Raw genomic sequence first — 23117 nt, 5'->3', positions numbered from 1 at the left:
TGCATCAAGCAAAGCAGTAATAGACCATGCCTGGATCATAGACTGCTGAGGCCCCAATGGCACCCTATTCCTTATATAGTGCACTACCAGGGCCCATAGGGCTCTCTCTGATCAAAAGTAGTGCACCACACAGATGTAAGATCTTAATTTGTTCGCCTTGTTGTTGCAGGAAATGTCCGGCACTGCAGGAAATACAAACTGGTAGCGTATTCAAGGTTTAAAAAGGCTTCTAAAGTTTGTAATTTCCACTTTAAAATGTCAGACTTGAATGTCCATTAATTATAATCCACACAATAAATCACATTTCCTGTTACTGCAGGATTATTTTCCTGTTGTGAAAAACGGGTCAAATTAAGATCCTACACCTGTATATACACTGTAAAAAAATATCTAATATTATTAAGTAATTGGTTCCACAGCCTTTTTTTTGTTTACTCAACTTTTCGGTCAAAGTGTTACCTGAACTTAACATTTTTAGTTGGCACAAACTCCAACATGAGAAGAAATGTAGGCAAAAATTCACTCAACTTAAAATGATGTGTTTGCTCAAATTGTCTCAGTATGTTCATAGAAATATAAATTATTATGTTGGCATTTTACTAAACAAAAAAGGCTGTGGAACTAGTTACACACACACACAGCTTTTAACAAACGTATATATTTACAAAATTATCTGCCTTCACACTAAGTTCAGAAGAATGCAATCTATCAAGGCCAAAACATAAAGAACACAGAGAGAGCGAACAGAGAGAACACAGAGGGAACACAGAGCGAGAACAGAGAGAACAGAGAGCAAACACAGAGCGAGAAAACAGAGAAAGAGAACAGAGGGAACAGAGAGAGAACAGAGAGAACACAGAGGGAGAACACAGAGAGAGAGAACAGAGAGAGAGAACAGAGAGAGAGAGAACAGAGAGACAGAACAGAGAGAGAGAGAACAGAGAGAGAACAGAGAGAGAGAACAGAGAGAGAGAACAGAGAACAGAGAGAGAACACAGAGAGAGAACAGAGAGAGAGAACACAGAGAGAGAACCGAGAGAGAGAACAGAGAGAGAGAACAGAGAGAGAGAACAGAGAGAGAGAACAGAGAGAGAGAACAGAGAACAGAGAGAGAGAACAGAGAGAGAGGACAGAGAGAGAGAACAGAGAACAGAGAGAGAGAACAGAGAGAACAGAGAGAGAGAGAAAACAGAGAAAGAGAACAGAGAGAGAACACAGAGAGAGAACAGAGAGAGAGAGAGAACAGAGAGAGAGAACAGAGAGAGAGAACAGAGAGAGAGAACAGAGAGAGAGAACAGAGAGAGAGAACAGAGAACAGAGAGAGAGAACAGAGAGAGAACACAGAGAGAGAACAGAGAGAGAGAACAGACAGAGAGAACACAGAGAGAGAACAGAGAGAGAGAGCAGAGAGAATAGAGAGAGAGAACAGCGAGAGTGTCACACTCTGGCTCCAGGACTTGTGTATTTGAGCCAGGGTGTATGTTGTTTTGTTGGGTTTTGGGTGATTGTTTATGTTTGCATGTCTGTCACGTTTATTTCTAGGTTGGGAGTTCTGGGTGTCTATTTCTAGGTCGTTGATTGGTGTCGTGTGACTCCCAATCGGAGGTAACGAGTGTCAGCTGTCGGCTCGTTATCTCTGATTGGGAGCCATATTTAAACTGTTGTGTTTCACTGTTTGTTTGTGGGTTTTTGTTCCAGTGTTCCATGTTTCTGTCAGTGTTACAGAGGACTTCACTATCGTCATTTGTTGTTTTTTCGTGGTTGCTTTAATAAAATAAAGTCATCATGTTCACTCGCAACGCTGCGCATTGGTCCGCTCCTTTAGACGATCGTGACAGAAAAACCCACCAAAAAAGGACCAAGCAGCGTGTCAAGCGGCAACAGGATCCACCTACACAGGATTTATATCCACCCATAAAGGATTCATGGACATGGGAGGAGATACTGGATGGTAAGGGTCCTTGGGCACAACCGGGAGAATATCGCCTCCCTCGTGAAGAGCTGGAGGCAGCTAAAGCCGAGAGGAGGCGATATGAGGAGGCAGCACGGAGGCAAGGCTGGAAGCCCGGGAGTACTACCCAAAAAAAATTTTGGGGGGGGCACATGGCTTGGGCGCCTGGGCAGCAGGAGGCTGCCACAGGGAGATGTGGAGAGAAGGCTATCGGATTACGGGAGCCATTGGCGAGTAGAGGGAGGGAAGTTGTTGTCGCACGGCATGAGAGACTGAAGTGTGTTACCAGTCCGGTCCGGCCCGTTCCTGATCCCCAGTTAAGGCCAGTGGTGTGTGTTCCCGGTACGGACCGGCCTGTTCCTGCTCCTAGCACGTATCCCACGGGGTGCGTCACCAGCCCAGCCCGGCCTGTTCCTTCAGAGCCGTCCGCCAGACCGAGCCGCTAGAGCCTTCCGCCAGACAGAATCATACACCTGCTATGGAATCAGCAGGAGCCGACGCAGCCTATGCTGGACTGGAGGCTCGGGTTCGTGACGGGCAGGAGCGGCTCATGCGGATGGGAGCCGCCCTGCTGGAGGTGATGACTGCAATCCGAGGCTGGGGTCCGCCTCCACCGCTAGCCGCCCAGCCAGCACCATCACCCAGCCATGAGCAGCCAGATCCGTCAGCCAGCCATGAGCAGCCAGATCCGTCAGCCAGCCATGAGCAGCCAGATCCGTCAGCCAGCCATGAGCAGCCAGACCCGTCAGCCAGCCATGAGCAGCCAGATCCGTCAGCCAGCCATGAGCAGCCAGATCCGTCAGCCAGCCATGAGCAGCCAGATCCGTCAGCCAGCCATGAGCAGCCAGATCCGTCAGTCAGCCATGAGCAGCCAGATCCGTCAGCCAGCCATGAGCAGCCAGATCCGTCAGCCAGCCATGAGCAGCCAGATCCGTCAGCCAGCCATGAGCAGCCAGATCCGTCAGCCAGCCACGAGCAGCCAGATCCGTCAGCCAGCCATGAGCAGCCAGATCCGTCAGCCAGCCATGAGCAGCCAGATCCGTCAGCCAGCCATGAGCAGCCAGACCCGTCAGCCAGCCATGAGCAGCCAGATCCGTCAGCCAGCCATGAGCAGCCAGATCCGTCAGCTAGCCGTGAGCAGCCAGATCCGTCAGCCAGCCATGAGCAGCCAGATCCGTCAGCCAGCCATGAGCAGCCAGATCCGTCAGCCAGCCATGAGCAGCCAGATCCGTTAGCCAGCCATGAGCCGTCCAGCCAGGATCCGCCAGAGCCGTCCAGCCAGGATCCGCCAGAGCCGTCCAGCCGGGGATCCGCCAGAGCCGTCCAGCCGGGATCCGCCAGAGCCGTCCAGCCAGGATCCGCCAGCCAGCCAGGATCCGCCAGAGCCAGCCAGCCAGGATCCGCCAGAGCCGTCCAGCCAGGATCCGCCAGAGCCGTCCAGCCGGGATCCGCCAGAGCCGTCCAGCCGGGATCCGCCAGTGCCGTCCAGCCGGGATCCGCCAGAGCCGTCCAGCCGGGATCCGCCAGAGCCGTCCAGCCGGGATCCGCCAGAGCCGTCCAGCCGGGATCCGCCAGAGCTGTCCAGCCAGGATCCGCCAGCCAGCCAGGATCCGCCAGAGCCAGCCAGCCAGGATCCGCCAGAGCCGTCCAGCCAGGATCCGCCAGAGCCGTCCAGCCGGGATCCGCCAGAGCCGTCCAGCCGGGATCCGCCAGAGCCGTCCAGCCGGGATCCGCCAGAGCCGTCCAGCCAGGATCCGCCAGAGCCGTCCAGCCAGGATCTGCCAGAGCTGTCCAGCCAGGATCCGCCAGCCAGCCAGGATCCGCCAGAGCCGTCCAGCCAGGATCCGCCAGAGCCGTCCAGCCAGGATCCGCCAGAGCCGTCCAGCCAGGATCCGCCAGAGTCGTCCAGCCGGGACCCGCCAGAGCCGTCCAGCCGGGGATCCGCCAGTGCCGTCCAGCCGGGATCCGCCAGAGCCGTCCAGCCGGGATCCGCCAGAGCCGTCCAGCCGGGATCCGCCAGAGCCGTCCAGCCGGGATCCGCCAGAGCCGTCCAGCCGGGATCCGCCAGAGCCGTCCAGCCGGGATCCGCCAGAGCCGTCCAGCCGGGATCCGCCAGAGCCGACCAGCCAGGAGCCACCAGAGCCGTCCAGCCAGTATCCGCCATTCAGCCTGGTACTGCCCCTTAGTCCGGTACTGCCCCCTTAGTCCGGTGCTGCCCCTTAGTCCGGTGCTGCCCCCTTAGTCCGGTGCCGCCCCTTAACCCAGTGGGGTTTAGTTGGGGGGTGGTCATGTGGAGGAGGCTAGGGAAGCGGGTGGTGACTAAGGTGGGATGGGGACCACGACCAGGGGCAGAACCGCCACCGTGGACAGACGCCCACCCAGACCCTCCCCTAGACTGTATGCTGGTGCGCCCGGAGTTCGCACCTTTAGGGGGGGGTACTGTCACACTCTGGCTCCAGGACTTGTGTATTTGAGCCAGGGTGTATGTTGTTTTGTTGGGTTTTGGGTGATTGTTTATGTTTGCATGTCTGTCACGTTTATTTCTAGGTTGGGAGTTCTGGGTGTCTATTTCTAGGTCGTTGATTGGTGTCGTGTGACTCCCAATCGGAGGTAACGAGTGTCAGCTGTCGGCTCGTTATCTCTGATTGGGAGCCATATTTAAACTGTTGTGTTTCACTGTTTGTTTGTGGGTTTTTGTTCCAGTGTTCCATGTTTCTGTCAGTGTTACAGAGGACTTCACTATCGTCATTTGTTGTTTTTTCGTGGTTGCTTTAATAAAATAAAGTCATCATGTTCACTCGCAACGCTGCGCATTGGTCCGCTCCTTTAGACGATCGTGACAGAGAGAGAACAGAGAGAGAATAGAGAGAAAGAACAGAGAGAGAACAGAGAACAGAGATCGAGAAGAGAGAGAGAGAACAGAGAGAGAATAGAGAGAGAGCAGAGAGAGAATAGAGAGAGAGAACAGAGAGAGAGAGAACAGAGAGAGAGAACAGAGAACACAGAGAGCGAGAACAGAGAGAGAACAGAGAGAGAATAGAGAGAGAGAACACAGAGAGAGAGAGAACACAGAGAACAGAGAGAGAGAGAACAGAGAGAGAACAGAGAGAGAACAGAGAGAAAACAGAGAGAACAGAGAGAACAGAGACATAACAAAGAGAGAGAGAACAGAGAGAAGAGAGATAGAACAGAGAGAACACACAGAGAGAGAACAGACAGAGAGAGAACAGAAAGAGAGAACACAGAGAGAGGAACCAAGGACTGATCAACCCAATCCACAAAAGTGGAGACAAATATGACCCCAATAACTACCATGGGATATGCGTCAACAGCAACCTTGGGAAAATCCTCTGCATTATCATTAGCAGCAGACCTGTACATTTCCTCAGTGAAAACAATGTACTGAGCAAATGTCAAAATTGCTTTTTACCAAATTGCCGTACAACAGACCATGTATTCACCCTGCACACCCTAATTGATAAACAAACAAACCAAAACAAAGGCAAAGTCTTCTCATGCTTTGTTGATTTCAAAAAAGCTTTTGACTCAATTTGGCATGAGGGTCTGCTATACAAATTGATGGAAAGTGGTGTTGGGGGAAAAACATTATAAAATCAATGTACACAAACAACAAGTGTGCGGTTAAAATTGGCAAAAAATACACACATTTCTTTCCACAGGGCCGTGGGGTGAGACAGGGATACAGCTTGAGCCCCACCCTCTTCAACATATACATCAACGAATTGGTGAGGGCAATAGAACAGTCAGCAGCACCCGGCCTCACCCTACTAGAATCTGAAGTCAAAAGTGTACTCTTTGCTGATGATCTGATGCTTCTGTCCCCAACCAAGGAGGGCCTACAGCAGCACCTAGATCTTCTGCACAGATTCTGTCAGACCTGGGCCCTGACAGTAAATCTCAGTAAGACAAAAATAATGGTGTTCCAAAAAAAATCCAGTTGCCAGGACCACAAATTCAAATTCCATGTAGACACCGTTGCCCTAGAGCACACAAAAAACTATACATACCTCAGCCTAAACATCAGCGCCACAGGTAACTTCCACAAAACTGTGAACGATCTGAGAGATGAGACAAGAAGGGCCTTCTATGCCATCAAAAGGAACATAAAATTCGACATACCTATTAGGATCTGGCTAAAAATACATGAATCAGTTATAGAACCCATTGCCCTTTATGGTTGTGAGGTCTGGGGTCTGCTCACCAACCAAGAATTCATAAAATGGGACAAACACCAAATTGAGACTCTGCATGCAGAATTCTGCAAAAACATCCTCTGTGTACAACATAAAACACCAAATAATGCATGCAGAGCAGCATTAGGCCGATACCCACTAATTATCAAAATCCAGAAAAGAGCTGTTAAATTCTACAACCACCTAAAAGGAAGCGATTCCCAAACCTTACATAACAAAGACAACACCTACAGAGAGATGAACTTGGAGAAGAGTCCCCTAAGCAAGCTGGTCCCGGGGCTCTGTTCACAAACACAAACAGACCCCACAGAGCCCCAGGACAACAACACAATTAGACCCAACCAAATCATGAGGAAACAAAAAGAGAATTACTTGACACATTGGAAAGAATTAACAAAAATACAGAGCAAACTAGAATGCTATATGGCTCTAAACAGAGAGTACATAGTGGCAGAATACCTGACCACTGTGACTGACCCAAAATTAAGGAAAGCTTTGACTATGTACAGACTCAGTGAGTATAGCCTTGCTATTGAGAAAGGCCGCCGTAGGCAGACCTGGCTCTCAAGAGAAGACAGGCTATGTGCACACTGCCCACAAAATGAGGTGGAAACTGAGCTGCACTTCCTAACTTCCTGCCAAATGTATGACCATATTAGAGACACATATTTCCCTCAGATTACACAGACCCACAAAGAATTAGAAAACAAATCCAATTTTGATAAACTCCCTTATCTACTAGGTGAAATACCACAGTGTGCCATCACAGCAGCCAGATTTGTGACCTTTTGCCACAAGAAAAGGTCAACCAGTGAAGAACAAACACCATTGTAAATACAACCCATATATATATTTATTTATTTTCCCATTTGTACTTTAACTATTTGCACATTGTTACAACACTGTATATAGACATAATATGACATTTGAAATGTCTTTATTTTTTTGGAACTTCTGAGTGTAATGTTTACTGTTAATATTTATTGTTTATTTCACTTTTGTTTACTATCTACTTCACTTGCATTGGCAATGTTAGCATACGTTTCCCATGCCAATAAAGCCCTTAAATTGAATTGAATTGAATTGAGCGAACACAGAGAGAGAGAACAGAGAGAGAACTCAGAGAGAGAACAGAAATAGAGAACACAGAGAGAGAACAGATAGAACAGAAAGAGAGAACAGATAGAACAGAGAGAGAGAGAACAGAGAGAAAACACAGAGAGAGAACTCAGAAAGAGAACAGAAATAGAGAACACAGAGAGAGAACAGATAGAACAGAAAGAGAGAACATAGAGAGATAGAACAGAGAGATAAAATTGGCAAGAAAATAACAGAATTCTTTAACCAGGGGTGGGGCCTTCACCAGGGTTGCAATCTGAGCCCTGTACTCTTCAATATTTATATCAATGAATTGGCCACTATTCTAGAAAAAGCCTCAGCCCCTGGTGTTAGTCTCCACAATTCAGAGGTTAAATGCCCGCTCTTCACAGATTACCTGTGCCTGCTGTCACGCACAGCACATGACCTACAGCAGAGCCTGGACCTGCTAGAGCAGTACTGACAGACCTGGGCCCTGGCAGTAAACCCACAGCACGTGGCCTACAGCAGAGCCTGGACCTGCTAGAGCAGTACTGACAGACCTGGGCCCTGGCAGTAAACCCCCAAAAAGACTAAAATAATCATTTTCCAGAGAAGATCCAGATCTCAGGGAATTAGACCAAAGTTCTCAATTGGTACAAAATATATAGAGTACTGCACACACTACAATTACTTATCTCCTGAGTGGCGCAGTGGTCTAAGGCACTGCATCGCAGTGCTAGCTGTGCCACTAGAGATCCTGGTTCGAATCCAGGCTCTGTCGTAGCCGGCAGCGACTGGGAGACCCATGGGGGCGACGCACAATTCGTCCAGGGTAGGGGAGGGAATGGCTGGCAGGGATGGTAGAGCATGGCGTTTGCAACGCCAGGATTGTGAGTTCATTTCCCACGGGGGGCCAGTTTGAAAAATAATGTATGCACTCTCTGGATAAGCTGGACACCTTGATGATGCAGTGAATGAACCGAGAGAGAAAGCACGCTGGGTATTTTACGCCATTAAAAAACAAATTCAAATTGAAATACCTATTCAAATTTGGCTAAAACTAATTGAATGTGTCATTGAACCAATTGCACTTTATGGCAGTGAGGTGTGGGGTCCACTTGCAAAACAAGATTTCACCAAATGGGACAAACACCCCATTGAAAGCCTGCATGCAGAGTTATGTAATATTCTCCTACATGTCCAGAAGAAGACTACAAACAAAATGCATGCAGGGCAGAATTAGGCCAAAATCCACTAATAATAAAAACTCAAAAAAGAGCTATTTGACCGTGGTTACTGATCAAGACCTTAGAAAAACCTTGAAAAAGTGAGAACAGAGAGAGAGAGAACAGAGATAGAGAGATAAAACAGAGAGAACACAGAGAGAGAGATAACACAGAGAGAGAAAGAGAGAGAGAACAGAGAGAGATAACACAAAGAGAACACAGAGAGAGAACACAGAGAGAACAGAGCGAGAGAGAGAGAGAGAGAGAACACAGAGTGAGAGAGAGAACACAGAGCGAAAGAGAGAGAGAGAGAGAGAGAGAGAACACAGAGCGAGAGAGAGACAGAGACAGAGAACAGAGAGAGAAAGAGAGAGAGAGAACAGAGAAGCACAGCCCTGTACAGCCAATGGATGATATGGATCCAAAACACCCCATTAACCCCCCTTCATCCTCCCTCTCCTCCCCTCCTATCCCCTCTGCCCTCTCTCCCCCTCTCCTCTCCTCCCCTCCTATCCCCTCTGCCCTCTCTCCCCCTCTCCTCCCCTCCTATCCCCTCTGCCCTCTCTCCCCATCTCCTCCCCTCCTATCCCCTCTGCCCTCTCTCCCCCTCTCATTCTTTCTGAGGAGATTTCATGACTTCCAGGACCAGTTGGAACACAGTGGGGACTAGGCATGACTAGGGCTGACTAGGGCTGACTAGGGCTGACTAGGGCTGACTAGGGCTGACCAGGGCTGACTAGGGCTGACTAGGGCTGACCAGGGCTGACTAGGGCTGACCAGGGCTGACTAGGGCTGACTAGGGCTGACTAGGGCTGACTAGGGCTGACTAGGGCTGACTTTGACAGTGCCTGTTTGTGTTCTGATGCCTAAGGAATAAAGGCCAAATATCCCTCTGATGATTAAGGTCACTCCCACACTGACTACACACTATACACTATACACTACACACTACACACTACACACTACACACTACACACTACACACTGCACATTCACTCTAAACAGCCCATTTTCAATAAGACACATGGCATACTGACTCTACACACCAGCCATTCTCCATGAGATGTATACTCACCACCAGCCATTCTCCATGAGATGTATACTCACCACCAGCCATTCTCCATGAGATGTATACTCACCACCAGCCATTCTCCATGAGATGTATACTCACCACCAGCCATTCTCCATGAGATGTATACTCACCACCAGCCATTCTCCATGAGATGTATACTCACCACCAGCCATTCTCCATGAGATGTATACTCACCACCAGCCATTCTCCATGAGATGTATACTCACCACCAGCCATTCTCCATGAGATGTATACTCACCACCAGCCATTCTCCATGAGATGTATACTCACCACTAGCCATTCACTCTACTCAAGCCAGGACCATTCTTCATCTTCAGTGAGGTACAACCTTACCTGTTACTTCAGCAATTAAGTATCAGAAAATTGTATATATTTTTTTTTTAGGGCGGCAGGTAGCGTAGTGGTTAGAGAGTTGGTCCAGTAACCAAAAGGTTGATGGTTTGATTACTTGAGCCGACAAGGTGATTTTTTTTCTCTTTAATGCGCCCTTGAGCAAGGCACTTAACCCCAATTTGCTCCAGGGGCGACGTGCTACTTTGGCTGACCCTGTAAAACATCACCTATCATTGCACCTATCCGGTGTATGTGACAATAAAACGGAACAAAAAAATATAAACGCAACGTGCAACAATTTTAAAGATTTTATTGAGTTACAGTTCATAGAAGAAAATAAATTGATTAGGCCCTAATCTATGGATTTCACATGACTGGGCAGGGGTTCAGTCAAGGGTGGGCCTTGGAGGGCATAGGCCCACCCACTGAGGAGTCAGGCCCAGCCAATCAGAATGAGTTTTTCTCCACAAAAGGGCTTTATTACAGACAGAAATACTCCTCAGCACCCCTCCCCTCAGACCATCCCACAGGTGACGTCCCCCCTGTAGCTCAGTTGGTAGAGCATGGTGCTTGCAACGCCAGGGTTGTGGGTTCGTTTCCCACGGGGGGGCCAGTATGAAAATGTATGCACTCACTAACTGTAAGTCACTCTGGATAAGAGCGTCTGCTAAATGACTGAAATGTGGAGGTCCTGGGCTGACGTGGTTACACGTGGTCTCTGGCAACAGCTCTGGTGGACATTACTGCAGTCAGCCAGCCAATTGCACGCACCCTCAAATCTTGTGGCATTGTGTTGTGTGACAAAACTGCTCATTTTAAAGTGGCCTTTTATTGGCACCAGCACAAGGTGCACCTGTGTAATGATCATACTGTTTCATCAGATTATTGAGATGCCACACCTGTCAGGTGGATGGATTATCTTGGAAAAGAGAAATGCTCACTAACAGGGATGTAAACAAATTTGTGCGCATTAAACATTTCTGGGATTTTTTTATTTCAGCTCATGAAACCAACACTTTTATGTTTTGTATTTTTTGTTCAGTGTATAAATATTTATATATATATATTTAGAAAAATATATTTTCTCAATGAAACACACTCCCACACTGACTCTAAACACATATACTCTACACCAGGCCTATTCTCAATTAACTTTATTCTCAAGGGTGAGAATGGTAAAGGCTCCCATGAGGATTGTACACTTTACAAATCATTCTCAATGGAATGATGGGATCTCACTAAAGCTCAGCTGACCAGTCATGTGTGGTCATCAGTAGTCCTGTGGTCATATATTATGAATGCTAATAATACACTGAGTGTACAAAACATTAGGAACATCTTTCCATGTCATAGACTGACCAGGTGAATCCAGGTGAAAGCTATGATCCCTTATTGATGTCACCTGTTAGAGCCACTATATCAGTGTAGATGAAGGGGAGGAGACAGGTTAAAGAAGGATTTTTAAGCAAAAGAGACAGTTGAGACATGGATTGTGTATGTGTGCCATTCAGAGGGTGAATGGGTAAGACACAAGATTTAAGTGCCTTTGAACTGGGTATGGTAATTGCTGGTAGGTGCACCGGTTTGTGTCAAGAACTGCAACGCTGCTGGGTTTTTCACGCTCAACAGTTTCCTGTGTGTATCAATAATGGTCCACCACCCAAAAGACATCCTGCCAACTTGACACAACTGTGAGAAGCATTGGAGTCAACATGGGCCATTGTGGAACGCTTTCGACACCTTGTAGAGTCCATGACCCAACGAATTGAGGCTGTTCTGAGGCCAAAAGTGGGGGGGGATGCAACTCAATATTAGGAAGGTGTTGCTAATGTTTTGTACACTCAGTGAATATACATTTCAGTGCCCTGAGGAAGGTCCAGGACTGAAACATTCTGTGTTAATAAAATAGTTATGATGCAGTACAGCTCCTTTTGTTTTATCTGGTATAAGAAATGATGCTCTAAATGTGCCTTTATTCATTAATTTAGTTGTCCAAAAGCTGGAAATAAATCCAATACAAATATTTGTGGACGACTAAAACGGGCTTCTATTCACGCAGTCAGCCTGTTCTGCGAGGTCCTCTGCGGTACTGCTCTATATCAAAAGGCCCTCAGAGAGTCAATGTAAAGCACTACACTACAAACATCAGCCAACATGACGTGGAACTGACGTGGAACTGACGTGGAACTGGCGTGGAACTGACGTGGAACTGACGTGGAACTGACGTGGAACTGACGTGGAACTGGCGTGGAACTGACGTGGAACTGGCGTGGAACTGACGTGGAACTGGCGTGGAACTGACGTGGAACTGACGTGGAACTGGCGTGGAACTGACGTGGAACTGACGTGGAACTGGCGTGGAACTGACGTGGAACTGACGTGGAACTGGCGTGGAACTGGCGTGGAACTGACGTGGAACTGGCGTGGAACTGACGTGGAACTGACGTGGAACTGGCGTGGAACTGGCGTGGAACTGGCGTGGAACTGGCGTGGAACTGACGTGGAACTGGCGTGGAACTGACGTGGAACTGGCGTGGAACTGACGTGGAACTGGCGTGGAACTGACGTGGAACTGACGTGGAACTGGCGTGGAACTGGCGTGGAACTGGCGTGGAACTGGCGTGGAACTGACGTGGAACTGGCGTGGAACTGACGTGGAACTGACGTGGAACAGTCGCTATGGAGATTAGGATGACAAATAAAAGTGTTGACACCCATCAAAGCATCAAAGCCTTTAACTTGACATACGACCCATCTGACCCCACAAAGCCACAAGGTCAAACACAACTTCATTGCTAAGCTCACATTCATTTTTGTAATATTTCTGAGCTCTGCCATCCAAGCCTTTTTTCCAAGATCATTATCCTTTGAAATACAGATTCATTTAGAATATTGCTTTGCTTCTGTTAACTGACAGCTTTTAAAACTTCAACAGAGAAGAGGATTCATTTAAGGAAATTACAATATTTTAGTTGATAGTTTCTGGTGAAAGTGCTCTATCCGGTGGATCGGATAGGAGTTCTGGAAAATCTTTAAACCACAAAGACAGAAACATCATACGTTGATTACATAAGATTATAAACTATGTGATAAAACCCAAAGGTTAATGTCAGAAAATGTGATGTAAGAGTCACATTAATACTGCTTCTGTTTTCTGGAACTACTGTTCATCTTAAATTGGCAGGCTGCTGCCCTGCCCTGCCCTGCCCTGCCTGCCCTGCCTGCCCTGCGCTGTCCTGCCTGCCCTGCGCTGCCCTGCCTGCCCTGCGCTGCCCTGCCTGCCCTGCGCTGCCCTGCGCTTCCCTGCCTGCCCTGCGCTGCCCTGCGCTGCCCTGCCTGCCCTGCCTGCCCTGCGCTGCCCTGCGCTGCCCTGCCTGCCCTGCCTGCCCTGCGCTGCCCTGCGCTGCCCTGCCTGCCCTGCCTGCCCTGCCTGCCCTGCCTGCCCTGCCTGCCCTGCGCTGCCCTGCGCTGCCCTGCCTGACCTGCCTGCCCTGCCTGCGCTGCCCTGCCTGCCCTGCGCTGCCCTGCCCTGCCCTGCGCTGCCCTGCCTGCCCTGCGCTGCCCTGCCTGCGCTGCCCTGCCTGCCCTGCGCTGCCCTGCCTGACCTGCCTGCCCGTCCTCTGCCCCATGCAGTGGTAGTAGTACCAGGTTGGAGTGACAGCTGGAGTGACGTAATACCCCTCACCCCCCAACAGACAAGTTATAAAGAGCAATATCCAGCTCCAGGATTGGGATCAGCTTAGGCAGATTAATGCTCCAGGACACTGACATGTTGGTTGTATAAAACCTGTGTTGATAAACAATGTGTCGTTGCTGTATATGAAAGAGTGTAATCTGGCAGATGTCCTGGGGTCCAAGAGAGAGCTGCTCCACATTACAGGCCATGCTAGTCCAAGGTTTAGTCTTCATGTGAATTAATGGGATTTCAGATTCCTCCTCATTCAAACGTATTATAGAGAGAGAGAGAGAGAGAGAGAGAGAGAGAGAGAGAGAGAGAGAGAGAGAGAGAGAGAGAGAGAGAGAGAGAGAGAGAGAGAGAGAGAGAGAGAGAGAGAGAGAGAGAGAGAGAGAGAGAGAGAGAGAGAGAGAGAGAGAGAGAGAGAGAGAGAGAGAGAGAGAGAGAGAGAGAGAGATTATTGCACAAGCTGTTTAATCTCTATTTTTTTTTACGGAGCTGGCCTCGTGGTTTTAGCATTCGTGGAAAGTGAAGCGACCAAGGGAGCGTCGCCCGCCCACCCGACCAAGCGATACAATCAAGGAACGCTAGAGTGCAGGCAGCCTATCAGCTGAGAGTGCCATCGATGCCCTGTGGACCGTTTCGCTAACGTGCATCGCGCTCAGTCAACTCGACTCACTTCAACCCTTCTGCTGCGCCGCCTATCTAGAAGCGCTCCCATCCTGTCAGGGATAGCTTCCAAAGGTTTCTCCAGATCAGTCGATCTCTCCGCTCAGCCTCGCCAGCCAGCCTGCCAGACGACCGCCAGCCAGACGACCGAAACACAACGCCCTCCTCATAGAACCAGGACAGACAGCTGTGTCCCCCAAGAAGCCCTCCTCCTAGAACCAGGACAGACAGCTGTGTCCCCCAACGACTAGGTGCCACTCAGCAAGGTTTGAGCCCCAATCTGACATACCATTTCGTTTCTGCATGCTCCGAGCGTTTTGCTGTTTTGCTGCCCGTTATCAAAGAATCATCCCGCTTTGCCTCTTGCTGAACCCAGGATATCTCCTCTTCCTCAGCCCAACAGCTGAGTGAACTCCGTGGCTGAGAGGCTGGTGCTATCCTGTCCTGTTCAGTCACTCTGAAGACATTTGGACTCAGACCAGAAGCCCTCTTCTTCTTCAAGTTCCAGAACTCAGCCTGCCCAACGTTCAGAGGTCGGGGGGTTTCGCTGAACAAACATCTTCTCTTCTGACTGACGTCTCACCTCAGCTCCCAGAATGCCTCACTCCTTCCAGCAGAAGCAAGGTGAGAACTCTTCCTCTACCTTAGAGTGGTTGGTGTAGAATGTCTCGTCTCTGCTGACATCTCAATCACTCGGGATCTAATTGATTTATGTTCGGCCATCTTTGTTTTCATCAAATAAAGCCATTTTACTTCAGTGAGATTCTTATTGTGTGAACATAGTGTTGTTTCTTATCTGAGAAAGTCAGGTAATGGGTAAATATTGTGGATGTCCCAAGATGATTCAAACTTGTCTGATAGAGACATGAAACTCATTCAATTTAGCATAAGATTCCAGCAAAAAAATATACAATATGGATTTATATGGTTTTAATATATTATGTTATATATATATATGTATTTTCAGAGGGTTGTGTGTGTGTGCATGTATTTGTGTTTGTGTGTGTGTGTGTGTGTGTATGTAAGTACAGTACGTGTGCGTGTGTGCATGTATTTGTGTTTGTGTGTGTGTGTGTGTGTGTGTGTGTGTGTGTGTGTGTGTGTGTGTGTGTGTGTGTGTGTGTGTGTGTGTGTGTGTGCATGTGTGTGTGTGTGAGATTGTGTGTGTTATTATAACACTATATGTTGTGTACAACATATGTAACCATCATCCCTTTGGGGGTAATAAAGGTGATCAGGTATAGATCAGCTACTCTTTGAGGGAGTCAATCTGTAGCGCTGGTATTAACACAACTTGGCTTTAGTCCAAATAAAGTGTCAATAGCAATTATCCATTAATTTCACACCTTCAGCATTGACTTTCCATTTTTTATCTGTGCATACAAAAAAATACAAAAAAAAAAAATTAATAACAATTTTTAGATAGAGAAAAAATATATATATATACAAGAAAAAAAAGTATGTCTTTTGAATCAGCTGTAAATGAATACACCTCTAACACAGATCATTCTTAATAGACTTTTAAAGAAAACTCAAATATCCATCTGTGTCACTCAAATCAACCAGATTCATTTCTAATAAGATGAGAATTAGCAGAGATACTGCAGCAGGAGAGCAGAATACAGCAGGACAGTAATTACATCTGTTGAGATACAGCAGGATATACAGTAATTACATCTGTTGAGATACAGCGGGATATACAGTAATTACATCTGTTGAGATACAACTGTAAAACTCTCTCCACTGTAATTGTTACGGTACATTTAAATTACAGTACATTTCTTGATATAAACTGTTCTGAAATGTATAATATTCTGTAACATGGTATTTACCAGAAATGGACTATTTCAAACCAAGCATCTTTTAACTTTTGTTTAAATATCTCACAGTTGTCTTCTGTTAAGTCTGGTAAGGAAAGAAAATACATATTTAATGTTGTTCTCTTTAAGCAAATAATGTGCACAATTGTTTTATGTGGATATTGAATTGAGGGGACACTATTCAAGCTCTTCAGTGTTCCAGCTCTTAAATTATATGTTCATATTTTAAACTCTTCCTATTATGTTTTTCCATCTATCACAACAGGTAAGTGTTTTTATAAGTACAGACACAAAACCACAACAAGATGTGCTGCGCAACAAAATTATTTTGCAAAAAGGTGAATGAAAAAGGGGTCCTAAAATTCTAAATCAAATAGCTACAGCGCCTTGCAAAAGTATTCATCCCCCTTGGCGTTTTTCCTATTTTGTTGCATTACAACCTGTAATTTAAATGGATTTTTATTTGTATTTCATGTAATGGACATACACAAAATAGTCCAAATTGGTGAAGTGAAACGAAAAAAATAACCAGTTTCAAAAAATTCTAAAGAATAAATAACGGAAAAGTGGTGCGTGCATATGAATTCACCCCCTTTGCTATGAAGCCCCTAAATAAGATCTGGTGCAACCAATTACCTTCAGAAGTCACATAATTAGTTAAATAAAGTCCAACTGCGTGCAATCTAAGTGTCACATGATCTGTCACATGATCTCAGTATATATACACACCTGTTCTGAAAGGCCCCAGAGTCTGCAACACCACTAAGCAAGGGGCACCACCAAGCAAGCGGCACCATGAAGACCAAGGAGCTCTCCAAACAGGTCAGGGACAAAGTTGTGGAGAAGTACAGATCAGGGTTGGGTTATAAAAAAATATCCAAAACTTTGAACATCCCACGGAGCACCATTAAATCCATTATTAAAAAATGGAAAGAATAAGGCACCACAACAAACCTGCCAAGAGAGGGCCGCCCACCAAAACTCACGGACCAGGCAAGGAGGGCATTAATCAGAGAGGCAACAAAGAGACCAAAGATAACACTGAAGGAGCTGCAAAGCTCCACAGCGGAGATTGGAGTATCTGTCCATAGGACCACTTTAAGCCGTACACTCCACAGAGCTGGGCTTTACGGAAGAGTGGCCAGAAGCCATTACTTAAAGAAAAAAATAAGCAAACACGTTTGGTATTTGCCAAAAGCCATGTGGGAGACTCCCCAAACATATGGAAGAAGGTACTCTGGTCAGATGGGACTAATATTGAGCTTTTTGGCCATCAAGGAAAACGCTATGTCTGGCGCAAACCCAACACCTCTCATCACCCCGAGAACACTCTCCCCACAGTGAAGCATGGTGGTGGCAGCATCATGCTGTGGGGATGTTTTTCATTGGCAGGGACTGGGAAACTGGTCAGAATTGAAGGAATGATGGATGGTGCTAATTACAGGGAAATTATTGAGGGAAACATGTTTCAGTCTTCCAGAGATTTGAGACTGGGATGGAGGTTCACCTTCCAGCAGGACAATGACCCTAAGCATACTGGTCCTCTGTAGCTCAGCTGGTAGAGCACGGCGCTTGTAACGCCAAGGTAGTGGGTTCGATCCCCGGGACCACCCATACACAAAAAAAAAAATTTATGCACGCATGACTGTAAGTCACTTTGGATAAAAGCGTCTGCTAAATGGCATATTATTATACTGCTAAAGCAACACTCAAGTGGTTTAAGGGGAAACATTTAAATGTCTTGGAATGGCCCAGTCAAAGCCCAGACCTCAATTCAATTGAGAATCTGCGGTATGACTTAAAGATTGATGTACACCAGCGGAACCCATCCAACTTGAAGGAGCTGGAGCAGTTTTGCCTTGAAGAATGGGTAAAAATCCCACTGGCTAGATGTGCCAAGCTTATAGAGACATACCCCAAGAGACCTGCAGCTGTAATCGCTGCAAAAGGTGGCTCTACAAAGTACTGATTTGGGGGGGGGGGGTGAATAGTTATGCACGCTCAAGTTTTCTGTTTTTTTGTTATTTTGCATCTTCGAAGTGGTAGTCATGTTGTGTAAATCAAATGATACAAACCCCCCAAAAATCCATTTTAATTCCAGGTTGTAAGGCAACAAAATAGGAAAAATGCCAAGGGGGGTGAATACTTTCGCAAGCCACTGTAAATGATCCATGGTATGACCTTATTAAACAATTCCTTATGTCAGCTTAGAAAAAAAAACTCTCAGTTGTATCAGAACCGTCCGTTGTGTTGGATGTGTTGTAGATCAGTTGTAGAAGCTGAGTGTGTACAGGGCCAGAGAGATTATGCTCACAGTCATGGTTGTCTTCACGGGTCAAAAGGAGGGCCTGTAGCGGGGCATGTAGAGTTGGTTTGTGTCCCAAATGACACCCTATTCCCTACATAGTGCACTTCTTTTGACAAGGGCCTGTCACATAGATTACTCCGATTTCTCTCGACCTGTGCACCTACGTTGTAAACCTTCATTCATAGGCTAGGTTGTAGCAACCTCATGATGGGTACAGGGTAAATGTGAGTATCATGTAGTGGCCTAAACCTACGAATGTAACATTGAACTTGGTGAATGGAATATGAATGACAGTCATCCAACATGCTGTAATAGAAATAAGGCCATGCTCATGAAAAAACAATGGTCCTCCATCTTAAACAGCACCGACCGCCACTGACCAATCAGCCAACACCACTGAGCACACACCCATCATTACTATGACAACTAGCGTAGCCATGCCAGCAAATCACTGCTGTCTGAACACACATAAATTTAATTTGGTCACTTGTAAATTGCTGTTTGGACAATCGTTATTCCAAAATGATTTGAGCGTTAAGGCCTGCAGTGTGAACAAGGTTTCCCAGAGTTCAGAGGAGCGAGAGCGAGAGGGTATGCCATGATGCCGCCTGGCCACATTCAACATGCCCACGGCTGCAGACCACCCCGTTCCCTATGTAACAGTGTTGCTTCCGTCCCTCTCCTCGCCCCCTACCTGGGCTTGAACCAGGGACCCTCTGCAAACATCGACAACAGTCACCCTGAAAGCACCGTTAACCGTCGCTCCACAAAAGCCGCGGCTCCAAGCCAGTTCCACTGGTTGATTTCATTGTTCCCCTCTAATCAGGGGACTGATTCAGGAAACCAGCAGGCTCCGGACCTCGTAGGGTAAGAGATGAGTATAATTTATAATAATTTTTTTATTTAGCAGACGCTCTTATCCAGAGCGACTTACAGGAGCAATTAGGGTTAAGTGCCTTGCTCAAGGGCACATCGACAGATTTTTCACCTAGTCGGCTCGGGGATTAGAACCAGCGACCTTTCGGTTACTGGCACAACGCTCTTACCCACTAAGCTACCTGCCGCCACAGAGTACCCCTGCCCTATACAGTGCTCTGGTCTAAAGTAGTGCACTATATAGGGAATAGGGTGCCATTCTCTGGTCTAAAGTAGTGCACTATATAGTGAATAGGGTGCCATTCTCTGGTCTAAAGTAGTGCACTATATAGTGAATAGGGTGCCATTCTCTGGTCTAAAGTAGTGCACTATATAGGGAATAGGGTGCCATTCTCTGGTCTAAAGTAGTGCACTATATAGTGAATAGGGTGCCATTCTCTGGTCTAAAGTAGTGCACTATATAGGAAATAGGGTGCCATTTGGGACTCACACCTGGCCCCACCTGGGGCCCTGCAAAGTCTGATCGCTCAGGGAGAAATCACTATGAAAGTGATATATTTTATTGTAGTCATTAGTCAATACAGAGAAAAATCCATTGTCTTTGGCTTGAGGACTCAATGATAAAGGTTTCACCAGACACTAACTGAGTGACTTGGCTATTCTAAACGGACCGTGCCAGCTAGCCTAGCTTAGACTAAAAAATACTCCTGGCTAACGTCAGCTAGCATGCACAACGTCCGGTGAATTAAGCTTACTAGCATTCCCCCGGCGCTATGGCAACCCCATTCCTATTTTAAACTCCTTGGAGTTGTAGGGAGTAGAGACTGCGGTGCTTGCCACTCCTCTGATGAGGAAGTAGCCCCCCCGAAAAGCTGCGCCATTGACCACAAAAACATTGCAGTGACAACAGTGCCCTCCCCATATTTTGTTTACGGCAAACGGGGTACTACGTTAGCCATTGGCGGAGCCCTCTGTGCCCATAAGGGGGCTGGGCTTCATGCGGGCTATAGAGATTCACAGAAGCACAACGTGTGTTGGAAGCTTGTCCATGTTTAATGCCACTCTGGTACCACGTGTCCCATGGTGTTCACAGGGTTTAAGGGGTATATCAATCTCCCCAGGGTGGGAGAAATAAGAGGCACTGTGGAGGTCCCCTTTGAGCCTCTGGAGTCGGTGGATCTGAAAGATCCTCTCCTACAAAACCTTCCTGCTCATGGCTTTGGCCTCGCTAAATGTGTTCGGTACCTCCAAGCATTATTCCGGAACTCAGTTCACCCCGGGCAACTCTAAGGTGATGTTGCGTCCAAATGCGACCTTCGCCCATGAAAGTCATGGCTATGTCCTACAGGTCCTTAGCTTTTGAGCTATTTCCCTTTTCACCTCATCCTTTTGCTTCTGAAGAGCAACAGAAGTTACATGCCTCGTGTCCAGTAGGAGCTTTACGCACGCACCATGAACGGAACCGTGATATCCCCTGTAGCTCAGTTGGTAGAGCATGGCGTTCGCAACGCCAGGGTTGTGGGTTCGTTTCCCACGGGGGCCCAGTATGAAAAATGTATGCGCTCACTAACTGTAAGTCGCTCTGGATAAGAGCATCTGCTAAATGACTAAAAATGTAAATATCCGGTCATGTGACCAGTTTTTTGTCTGTTTTTCTAATCCAGCTCGCGGTAGGTCGCTCCCTAAGCAGCGTCTCTCCCCCTGGATTGTGTTGGCTATCTCCCTGGCATATAGCAGCAAGGGGCAATGGTTACCTAGTGGTGTACGCTCCACCAGGGTTCTGGCAGTGTCTTGGGAGTTGTTTAAAGGGTTGACTATAGGAGATATATTTGTGCTGCGGAGAGTTGGGCATCACCACACACTTTTGTGAGGTTTTATCGCTTGGATGTCACTGCTCCTAGTTTAGCCCAGGACAGGGGAAAGTCACCGCGCCGTGTGCGCAATACCCAGACTGCCACATCTGGCGTGTTCAGGTCTGGGTGGTCTGCCATGGTCCGTTTTCATTTAGTATCCGTTGGGGTCGGCTCGGGCCGTGATTATATTTCCCCATAGTATGTTGTACCAAAGTTGACTGACTGAAAGGGAACGTAACGTTACGACTATAACTACTGTTCCCTGAAGGAGGGGAAACGAGGTACAACGCCTGTTTGGCCCCGTGTTGCCCATTCCGGGGTTCGGTGAAGAGCGGTATTAAATTGAAGGAATGAATCTGAGCCTCACGCTTATCACCTGTGGAAGGCGGGCCTTGTCAGGCATGGTTGTAGATCCTTCAACCGGAGTCGCGACTACCCCATGGTACGCTGTAACTCGTTTCCCTCCTTCAGGGAACAGTAGTTGTAGTCATAACGTTACATTTGAAGCAGGCTGCATCTGCAAGCTTCATGTTCTGTGTCCGTTTGTGAGGCTGTGATATCATGTGATGATCTCAAAGATAAAGACAGAGAGATTTTACTTAAGATCATGTCAGCAGGTTGAGTATTGTGTTTTTGTGTTTGTGTTTGTGTTGGCGGCATAAAACATCATCTTATAAATCTGAAATAGAGTCTATAATTTATTAGATAATGTTAATAGAAAACAAAATACATAAAATAAAATGTTTGGGAGAGTTATGTTAATGGCTTGGATTTAGTATTTATAATACAATATATCTTTTCATAGTTATTTTGGAATCCCTCCCAAAAAATATTCATTGGTAAATCCCTCCTCCTAAATCCCATGTAAATTGATATGTCATAAAAAATCCCCCAAAAGTCCTTGTTCATCCCTGACTTGGGTCAGTGGAATTGGTCAGAGTTGGAAAACATCCAAATCAAATATATATTTTTATTATAGGGGGTTTGATTTATTTGGGGGGATGTAGGTAGCTTAGTGGTTAAGAGCGTTGTGCCAGTAACCGAAAGGTCGCTGGTTCTAATCCCTGAGCCGACTAGGTGAAAAATCTGTCGATGTGCCCTTGAGCAAGGCACTTAACCCTAATTGCTCCTGTAAGTCGCTCTGGATGAGAGCGTCTGCTAAATGACAAAAAATGTACAAAAATGTAGGGGCTTGGTTGGATTGCTTTCATACTGCTGGCCAAAACCCATACTCCCATGTTGCTATGGATTAAAGTCCATTTACTGCCCCGTCGAGATGACAGAGAAATAAAATACTCGACATTGTACCTACAACTGGCCTAATGGATTGATGCTGCCAGGCATTTGGTGGCGGGGGGGTGCAGATGGAGCTTTCCTCTTTTCAGATATTAAAATATGTTTTGCTGTGCCAGATTTCACTTATTAAAAAGCATGTAAGCCTTAAAACGTTTTATGTTTTAAAGGGGCAGCTCACCAAATGACATGACCAAACAACATCAGAGTGACGCTGAGTTGATTGAGCTGTTGTAGTTTAGAAATATGCTGACATGGTGGTTCTACGACTCCTATTGTTTTACTGGCGAGTAAACTAACCCGTTTCTTTTTTTGGGTTGCAGACTTTCAGGGTGAACTATTTTCTGGTTACAAAATTAAGTAAATGTGTAATTTAGTTGAACTATCCCTTAAATGACAACACAAATTAATTAGTTTAAAGTTTGGTTTTCCTCCAAGTCTGGTATGGATACCACATTGAGGCATGTTGAGCTCTGCTCTGCTCTGCTCAACACCCCAAATAGAATATTTGTTAGTTGTGTTAAAACCGATTATTATGTTATCTCTGTTGATCTAAGGGGAGTTGGTTTTTGGCAATGATTTTGATGTTGTGTAATGTTTGTGTAATATTTGTGTAATGTTTGTGTAATATTTGAGCACAATTATCTCCTGAACGTTTTGGCATTCAGGTCCTTCAAAAGTCACTTTCTGACCAGTTTTTCCATGGGCAAACATGTATGAAAAGTT

General features: G+C 46.8%; 1 protein-coding gene and 1 non-coding gene across 3 annotated transcripts in view; both read left to right on the top strand.

Moving 5' to 3' along the window:
* The first annotated feature begins 14139 nt into the window (after positions 1-14139).
* LOC121534173 (B-cell lymphoma 6 protein homolog) overlaps positions 14140-23117 on the top strand; it is a 56708-nt gene continuing 47730 nt past the window's right edge. Inside the window, exons 1-2 of one of the 2 annotated variants that reach the window (XM_041840704.2) lie at positions 14140-14507; positions 14637-14865. In XM_041840704.2, the coding sequence (XP_041696638.2) occupies positions 14838-14865 (28 nt within the window). In that variant the 5' untranslated portion in view covers positions 14140-14507; positions 14637-14837. Of the gene's footprint in view, positions 14866-23117 lie in introns of both variants that reach the window. The other variant, XM_041840705.2, reaches the window with a different exon arrangement.
* trnaa-cgc lies at positions 20716-20796 on the top strand. Its single transcript has one exon. It is a non-coding gene; the product is annotated as a tRNA-Ala (tRNA).

This window comes from Coregonus clupeaformis, unplaced genomic scaffold (genome assembly GCF_020615455.1).
Source record: "Coregonus clupeaformis isolate EN_2021a unplaced genomic scaffold, ASM2061545v1 scaf0008, whole genome shotgun sequence".
Taxonomy (NCBI): domain Eukaryota; kingdom Metazoa; phylum Chordata; class Actinopteri; order Salmoniformes; family Salmonidae; genus Coregonus; species Coregonus clupeaformis.
The sequence above is the reverse complement of the archived record's forward strand: the minus strand, read 5'-3'. Positions and strand labels throughout refer to the sequence as shown.